Genomic DNA, 9,433 nt, shown 5'->3' on the forward strand with positions numbered 1-9,433 from the left:
TACAGTGGGTTTTAACATGTATTTAATAGATGCAGGCTTTGATTTGGTCACTCCAATTATATGATGGAAAGGGCCTTTGATATGTATGTATAATGTTCCTTGGCTATCACCTCATTCTTAGTCATAATGATTTCCAAGTTTCATTTCCAACTCCCTACTTATTTAATAAATTTTCTCTATTAATATTTTTCTCTTAATACTATTGCAATAGGTGAAGGTGAAAATAAAGGTCCAATTTATCACGATGCTTGCCAAATTTAAAATAACATTTGTATCTTCAGGCCCCAAAGCTCAGGTCCTATTCCTGTGGGATCTGACACCTTCATTGTGACCAACCGCAAGAGATCGCTAGATCTTGGCCCTGAAGCAACATGGGATGACATTAAGGAAGAGGTATGGGGTTGTGGCATGACTACACAGTAGTAGTGACCAGTAGTGGCACAGTAAAAATGTATCAGTACCTTATAAAAACAAAAAGGGTATTAAATTGTGTGATATGAGGTTCAACTTACTTCTCATTCCCTGCATTTTAATAAAATAATGGTATCTGATACTCTTTTGCTGTTTGTACAGTTACATCCCCGCAAATAAATAGTTTTCTTTAAGAACAAATCCAATCCAGGTTTTACATAAATGCATATGAAAATTCAAACTATAGACTGAACAGGCCGTACATTCTATTTATTTTGTATTTTTCATTTTTGCACCTTCATTTTTCAGTAAGAATGGAAAATATACAAATTAAATACAATCTGTTCACAGCTCAGCATTAGAATTTCTGCATTTTATGCAAATTTAATTTATTTAAGGAAAAATATTTCATTCAATTTGTTCATATATTGAATCATTCATATGTGAGGACATCACTATATGAAGGAATGCAAAAATATATAAAAAAAAAGGTTGTGATGTGGAAAAACAGTTGAGAAAGTATCAGAACAAGTTAACATTATGGATGAGTTAGGATGTCAGAAAATTTACACAAGATGGAGGCAAGATTACTTCTCTAATCTATTCTGCCTCAGAATTGGCAGAGAAGTGGCCCTGGTTCTGTAGCAGAACTTATATTTTTACCCCATTCATCTTTCAGCTACAGTTCTCACAGAACACTTTTTATGTATTTTTAATTTTCTGTGAAATGTGACAATTAATTTTTGTAAATGAAATTCATTATTTCTAATTCCAGATTCCAAAACCAGTTATTCCAGAGGAATATGGAAAGAGACACAGTGTTCCAGAGCTCTTGTCCACCAGAAATACACTTACAAAGTATTCAAATGCAAGAGATGAATTATGAATAGCTTCTAGTCATGGTACCTTTGTCATTCAGAAGATATTTATTGTAACCTGATAGTTCAGGGAAATGAGTAGTAATTTTAAAGAAAATTGTGATACATACATACATATACCAAGGCTTTTTCCCCCTTCCAAGGGAGGTAGCCAAAAAGGGAAAGGCATAAAAGCACTCCCACCCATTTCATCCCTAAATACACTCCACACCCCTCCCACCCTCCCTCTCATCTGAGCACCTCCTGGATGACGGGTCATCCCTGCACCCTGCCCACCGCCCTGGGTCAGAAGCAGTGTCGCACGACACAGCACATCCACAGCAAGGCCGCTTCATTTAATCGGCGACCCCCCCCTCTCCGTCCCCCCTTGCATATAAGGAGAGGACGGGGAGAAATCCCTTCGGGCTGCGTCAAAAATTACTCACACATACTACCCCACCCCCCCGCCATAAATATGGCTAATTACTGTACATGAACCACTATCGCATTAATAGTATGATATGTAAATACAATTTGTGGTGTGACATTCTCTGACTTCTTTATTTTCATATTTATTAAGGATAAAACTATTTATAAATGTGATTACTAAAATAAAGAAATAAATTATGCTATGCCTCTTCTTTACATGAAAATATTAATGTTTCACGGAACATTGAAGACATAAAAAGGACTGTGATGAAAAACTGGAGAAAAAAAAAAAAGAGAAAGAGAACCAAGAGCAAAAAATTAAACACAAACTGAGGGAAAAGTGACAGGAGAGATGAGCAGAGATCAGTCAATAAATCCCTTACCCTTGTTCTACTTTGCAAAATACTTGTGGACCTCAGGAAACTGGCCACTACCAATGACTGGGTCCATTCATCTCTCAGCAAAGATATTTTGTTTTATTTTCTGGAGTAAGTGAGTACAGAACAGTGTATTAGGTGCACTGTGTCTTCTGTGGGGTGGTTGCATCCAGGGTAATTGGTGTCTTGCCAAGCTGAACAATGATTAGCAAAGGTAAAGAAAGAAAAAGCTAAGAGATGAGAGATGGAGTGGAAGATGAGACTTAGACAGTGGATCATGGGGCTGATAACTCCCCTCTTTAACACTATAGCCCATTATAGTGATTTCATTGTGGACAGACTAAACAATTTTATATAAATGAATGGTCAACCCAGCCTATAGGAGGTTAAGGTTGACTGAAACATCATTGAAGCTAGGGTCTATCCTTCAACTATGTGATACAATTGTCTGACTTTAACCACAACAAAACTATAATGTGGCCCAAGGACTGAGGTGGGAAGGATTTTTTTTTTTCTTTTTTTTTAACAAAACAACAATTACTCCAACTGAATCCTAATCCCACCAGAAGGAAACTGAAATGGATGTGGTCAGAGACTGGACATAGTGCCAATACCTAGGTGGGATATACAAAGCCTCACCAGGACCCAGGATAAGATCATGGTATTTTGCCTGACGCAGTAAAGGCCACTGGTCATATGTGCTATTACACTTCTTACCATCACTCTCCATATCTTTTTCCTTGTTATCAATATTTGTTGCTAAATCTTTGCTCTTTTGTAATCTGACAAGCTCTGTTACTTCCAATGTTTTTTCTGGTCTATTTTCATCTAAAAGTTTTTCCTTTTTTTTCTCTTTGTCCTCTACAATTGCCACTCTTCCATTATCTGTCCTTTCGCATTTTTCTTCAGTAGTTTCTGTAACCACTTCATTGTCTTCCCTTTTGTACTTCCCACAAGTGCTACTAAAAAATTCTCCAAGATCTTCTTCCACATTAACCTGTGAGGTGTTCCTTAGGATGGGATCAGGATGTGGGTACAGGAATGGTGTTTGATCCTCTGAGTATATCCGGATGTATTTGTACCCAACCACCTGGAAAATTATATATACATTAGAATGACAAATAAAATATAACAATCATAACACATAATGGCTACTTTTGAAAACTAAAATTAAGACAATAATATTGGATTCTCAAGCAGTGCAATAAATGATGAAATCTTTATACACCTTTGAACTTATTTACATAAATTGGATGGGCACTCAAATAACTACTATTATTACTTATAATAAGTATAAGCAAAAAATTTAGATTTTAAATAATCTGATGATCTACATGACACTTCTGAAGTTTGATGGGATATATTTTCATAACAAATTTTAGTTACTGGCAATAAGTGTAATGTACATTATTGTATAATAATCAAAAATGAAAAATGCATTTTTTCTACAAACTTAGACAAAATGAAAATTCATAATAAAATAAAGATATGTCAATCTTTCATAATTTCTCAAAGAACTGTTATTTAATAACAAAATACAATAACATTGTTATCACCTGGACAAGAATATTGTGGTCTGGGTCATGGTGTAAAGGACTCACAGTTCCTTTTGGGCCAATCCAGGCATGAATTTTAGGTTCATCATCCTGACCCAGGAAACAATAATCAGGTACAGCAACATCATCTTTTAGCTCTGGGACCTGATCCAACAGCTGATGCTGAGCTAAATATCCCTTAGGTGTTCCAGGCTGTACTGCAACAATGTGTCTGCTCAAGTAATCATCAAGTGTAAGAAGCATTTGTGACCAAGATTCATCTGTATATCGAGCTCCAACTTCAACTGGAACTGTCCTGGCACCAGCCAGGCGACGTAGATAACCTACATTCCAGCGCTGTAAGGCAGGCCAGTGGTCAACAATACCTCTCAGTTTAACAGCACGACTTTTGTCTTTATAGCTCAAAAGAAAGCGTTCAATAGAAGGGCATTCTGTCTCCTCAATAGGGTAGCTAAGAGAAGGGGAGATTCCTTTCTCAAGAACTACCGGTGCATCTTCAGATGGATCATCAACAATGCCAATTACTTTCCTGGCGAGTGCATTGAAGGCTGATGCTATAATGTGTAATGGGTCATTAGCTATTGGTGCACCCATCAATAGTCCTCGGTCACATGCTCTTACGAGAATGGGAATTCCTTCTATCATGTCTTGGCGATTTGCTGTGGAATTGATTATTTTGGTTTCAAGATGTTGAAGGAGAAGAGCCATGAAGGCAACAGATCCCCAGGTGTACACTAAGCGCCATGACAGGGGGACATCTTTCCAGTGGCCTCCAAACAGAAGCAGAAGACACATAAAACACTGAATGCAAATTCTACAATGAGATGTAATTTTTCAAGTCTTTTATCATCACCTAATTTAAATCAAACAATTCAACAATGTATACCTAAAATATCAGTATTTATATGACAAATAAGTTTACAAAAAGTTAGTCAAATCCTAACTAGTTTACTTTCTTACCGGTATTGAGTTTCGCCCACACATAGTCCAAAAAAGCATGTGATTGCAAATGTGCAGCTGGCCAGCAAGCTGGACAAGGGGGTATCCTGATGTGACAAAGGAGATGGGGTAATGTGGTTGATGTCCAAGAATCCAATTCACTTTCCTTCACTCCTTTGGGTAGACAAGGTGGAAACCATGAGGAAGAGGATCCTGAACAAGAACAATTGCTCAAGAAAGGTGCTGGTGCACTGTGAGGATGAAAGATATCATTTGAGGGCACACCTGTCTGAAATTCACTCTCGGAAGTTCTCTGGGGGCTTCTTTCAGTCTCAGTCACTAGATTCCTTATACAGAGCCTTTTCTCACTATCATCAGCCATACCATAACTGCTACCTTTTCTCTTGTTTGAAACAGGCTCTCCAAGTTCACTAAAATCCTGCTTTACTTCTTTGTCATGTTCTCCATAATTCTTACATTCTTTCTGCTCCACACCATCCTTTAAACTTTCCCTTGAACAGCTCCCTCCATCACTTTTGTTAGCCACTATGAAATCTTTGTCTGAAACAAATTTGGCTTTATTGTCACTCCATACTCCACTATCTGATTTTAAAATATTCTCCTGTTGCACATCTTCATATTCTACCTCAAGTCTTTTATTAAGCACTATGAGAGCCTCCGGTATGAGTTTTGCTACCTCTGAGACCACCTCATTGAACAAGGCATGGGCCAAACATTCATTTGATTCCTCCATTGTCAGAAATTTACTGAAGTGTTCCTATGTATCAGCTCCAAGTGAGTTCCTCATGCTGTTGGTAAGAATGTCTCAGTTGCTGCAGAGCACAAACCTACTGGAAGAGAGATAAAAAGAACAATTAGAAAAGAAAAAAAAAATTCTGTAAGGGAAACAAACTTTTTAATAAAATAATATTTTTTGCAGAAGCAGTATTTTCACATTGGAAAGAGAAACTGAGTAGATGTTAAAATTGGATGAATGAAGATATTATTTGATTCCAAGTCTGCCTTTGAATAATGTATTTAAATGTGAATACTTTCCTTCTATGCATCCAACGTTTCTGTACTTATTACCAAGGTCCACAATATCAGTTGTATTTATAAGTATAAGGAATGAGAAGACAATTTTCTTCAGAAGCATATCAGTTAATATATTTCAAATTTGATATGATACTGATGTCATGTAAGGTTAATGATGTTAAACTCAAAAGGATTATGAAAAAGTAGAGTGGAAATGAGAGATTATGGAATAACAAAGAAAGGAAGAACAAGAAAATGTAGAGAAAGTTATTAGGAGTACACCTAGATCTCTTAATCCAACACTCGCCAACTGCCACTTGTCCGGACGTTTGGGCCCAGAACATAAACCCGATTCAGGAATTGGTGTTTTTTTTTATGTCCTGTGCCAATTCCCGAGGTGGGTTTATGTCTTGGGCCAATTCCCGAGGTGGATTTATGTCCTGGGCCCAAACGTCCACACAAGTGGCGGTTGGCGAGTGTTGGATTAAGAGAATTAGGTGTATTAACAAATAAGATGCATTTATTAGATATGAAGTTTACAAAAAAAAGTGTGGTGGTTTTAGGGAGAAATGAAAAACGGCAGTACTTATACGCAAAACATAAACAGTTTACATTACTGGATAGAACAAGTAAGAAGCTTAACATTGCATCCACACTGAGAAAGGCAGAAAAGGATTGCAAGATCCAAATAAACTTTATGAAATAGAAAATAAAAGAAATGTTATATAAATATATCTAGTGATAAAAACGAGACAACAGCCAATACAAACCAGAAAGGAAACTTATTTTCAGAAGAAAGAAATGGATTTTAGATCTACAGATCACAAACACAAGGAACACCCTACCACAAATAGAGAACGGAAAAGTTAGAAGCTTTTGGATAAAAATCTAGATTAAAGAAGGGAAAGAGGGGATCTGATAACGTTGTACAAATGGACAGCTGTTTATTGTGAACGATGCCTTGAACAAAAGGGTACAAGGAAAAATAATTAGGCAATTAGAATGTGGAAATGGCTGAATAAAGGCTTGTTGTCCCTACACTTGGCTCAATTCTAAGAATATTTGGCACACTTTACATTCGTGTTATTTCTTTTTTTATATATATAATTTAAAAAAAACTTAGTGGCAACCGAGTATGATGATTTTGTCTGTCGACGTGCAGACACGAGAAGCATACATTTTCCAGGGCGTTTCCGTAGGCCAAGTCGTCGTGCACAACTGCCTTCGTCCGAATTGGCTCTGAAGGGTTTCAACCGGGTCTTTGACTCAGTAGGCCGGGGTTGGGGGGCGTAGTAGAGTCGGGGAGATCGATGAGGCGACAGCTCGTGGCTCCTCAAAGGCGGAAGGCGCGATTCGTCTATGTTTCGTCTTAGGCGCCTGGATTCCCAAATAAACCCCCAACACACAAAACGAATATCCGAATATTTCCTCACTAATTTCTTTTTAGAATCAGACCATTTATTCGATTGATTATTTCCGGCAATTCTAGTTTGTAACTTCATGTAGTAGAATATTTCCACTACATTTTACAAATTAGAATATAATAAAGTGAGGATAATAATTCGGGCCACATTACCCTGAACACGAAGTTGAACAATTATTGAGTTCAGATTTGTTTATAAATCCCGTGCGTGTTTTAGCTGCAACAAGGAACGTGTTCAAATAATGTGTAGGTCTCCAGATGCCATGGCACAACCGATGATGCACGCTAAGTTCCCACTTATTGTTCATAATTTCAGCGGCACTTTCTTCCCTTCTTACCCCAACCATAACCGACGACAAGCACGACGTCCATGGCGTGCCCGATGGGACGTTCTGGAATACGAATCGAGGAAAGAATGATCGGTGGTTAGGAGACATTATGAATACGGCGTGATCACGGCATGTACTACGACGTCAGTCACGCTGCGAGCTTCTTGAATAACGAGATGCGACATACGACTTCGGAAAAACTACAAATAAGTAAATAAATAAATAATAATGATAATAATAAATGAACAAGAAACTAAAATGAATATGTAACCTAATATATAAATCAATAAAATAAACAAACACATAAATAGGAAGCTCATCTTAGGCGCATGACGTCATCAAAGGTCAGAGCGTCTTGCACGCTAAAGACCTTCGAAAGGTCAGGATCCCTCCTGCGCTTTTTTTTTTTAACATTTAATCCTCTCGTTACAGAGGCAATCCCATGGACGAATCAAATCGCTTGGCGCTGGAAAAAATGACAGAACGAGGGTTGTGTTCCGTCTCCGTTAATTAGCGTTTCTTTCCTTGGAGACAATATGGCGCCGAAGAGGTGAAGTCGTAATTGAAAAAAAAGAGAAAAAATACGACGACATTCTTTAGAAACTTTATTGTGATTAACGTAAGAATATTTTTCTTTTTCACCCCGACACCTATCAATCACGTGCACCGGGGTGGGGGTGGGGGGCATGTGGGGGGGGGGACAGTGCCGTGTATTATCGTACTAAAGCAGGGTGATAACATCGAGTGGTGTTTCCTCTCCGTACGTCCTTGGCTGGTTTGTTACGTGAAGCCACGTTTCAAGGATGGTCAATCTGCGTTCTTTGCAAAATGGGATGGATATGAATACTAAAAGTGATAGTAATAATGATGATAATAATAGTAATGATAATGATAAATATAATACTAATAATAATAATAATAACAATAATAACATAACACAACAATAACATAAAACAACGATAATAATGATAATAATAATAATAATAATTATAATAACTTCAGCAATAACAATTATTTAGTTATGCTGCACCCTGTACATTAATTCGAATCCGCTAAAATTATTATCATTATTTATTTTTTACGAAAAGTAAAACCTTTTGAGGTTGAGTCCTTGGGTGACTATCAAGCGGAGAGTCGACTCTGAATCATAGCAATTCTAAAAAAAAAAAAATATATATATATATATATATATTGAGTAGAAACAGCATGAAAACTAAAAATATGTAATACATACTTCCGCACTTATTTAGATACACACACCATTATATATATATATATACATGTTGCAAAAATAATCACAATAACGCGTGACGAAAAGATATTGCAGAAACCACAGGGAAATTAAAGTCGGAATACTGAACGTTTTCGTCTATTACGACATCCTCAGAGTACAAGAAAGAAAAAATAGAACACAATATTTATACAGAAGTAAGAAAACTGGGAGAGGTTATAGACACATAAAACCTTCGTACATTATGCATGCATACACATTCAATTACACAAGGAAATGTTAATGGTAATAAAAAAAATACACATTCATATACACATGGAAATAAGAATGGTAACAGTAACAAAAAAAAAAAAAAAAAAAAGAACAAAACCATGTGGGCGAAAGGTCCATAGGACATTTGGTACAATTAGGAAAATTGGTACTGCTTTACTATCCTAATATTATAAAATTGTTTAGTTAAACCAAAACACAAGTTAATATTATCAAATTGTACAAAAAAAAACAAAAAAACGGAACACAATATTTCTGTTAAATAGTGTTGTTGTTGTTTTTTGTACAATTTGATAATAATATTAACTTGTTTTGGTTTAACTAATTTTTTTTATAATCATATGATAGTAAAGCAGTACCAAGTTTCCTCATTGTACCAAATGTCCTATGGACCTTTCGGCCACATGGTTTTGTTCTTTTATATATATATATATATATATATATTTTTTTTTTGTGTTACAATTATCATTCTTATTTCCATGTGTATATGTGTATTTTTTATTATTACCATTAACATTTCCTTGTGTAATTTAATGTGTATGTATGTATAATGTCCGAAGGTTTTATGTGTCTATA

General features: G+C 36.2%; 2 protein-coding genes across 2 annotated transcripts in view; one reads left to right on the forward strand and one right to left on the reverse strand.

The window, feature by feature from the left end:
* Positions 1-2,593, forward strand: part of LOC143020858 (microfibril-associated glycoprotein 4-like) — a 49,245-nt gene extending 46,652 nt beyond the window's left edge. Inside the window, exons 8-9 of the mRNA XM_076177706.1 lie at positions 282-393; positions 1,187-2,593. Of these exons, the coding sequence (XP_076033821.1) occupies positions 282-393; positions 1,187-1,297 (223 nt within the window). The 3' untranslated portion in view covers positions 1,298-2,593. The remainder of the gene's footprint in view (positions 1-281; positions 394-1,186) is intronic.
* Positions 1,740-9,433, reverse strand: part of LOC143020855 (bifunctional peptidase and arginyl-hydroxylase JMJD5-like) — an 11,613-nt gene continuing 3,919 nt past the window's right edge. Inside the window, exons 2-4 of the mRNA XM_076177697.1 lie at positions 4,591-5,420; positions 3,631-4,400; positions 1,740-3,164 (exon numbers count right to left, since the gene is read on the reverse strand). Of these exons, the coding sequence (XP_076033812.1) occupies positions 2,628-3,164; positions 3,631-4,400; positions 4,591-5,323 (2,040 nt within the window). The 5' untranslated portion in view covers positions 5,324-5,420 and the 3' untranslated portion in view covers positions 1,740-2,627. The remainder of the gene's footprint in view (positions 3,165-3,630; positions 4,401-4,590; positions 5,421-9,433) is intronic.

The sequence above is a fragment of the Oratosquilla oratoria genome, chromosome 41 (genome assembly GCF_046742065.1).
Source record: "Oratosquilla oratoria isolate Oo_2021 chromosome 41, ASM4674206v1, whole genome shotgun sequence".
Taxonomy (NCBI): domain Eukaryota; kingdom Metazoa; phylum Arthropoda; class Malacostraca; order Stomatopoda; family Squillidae; genus Oratosquilla; species Oratosquilla oratoria.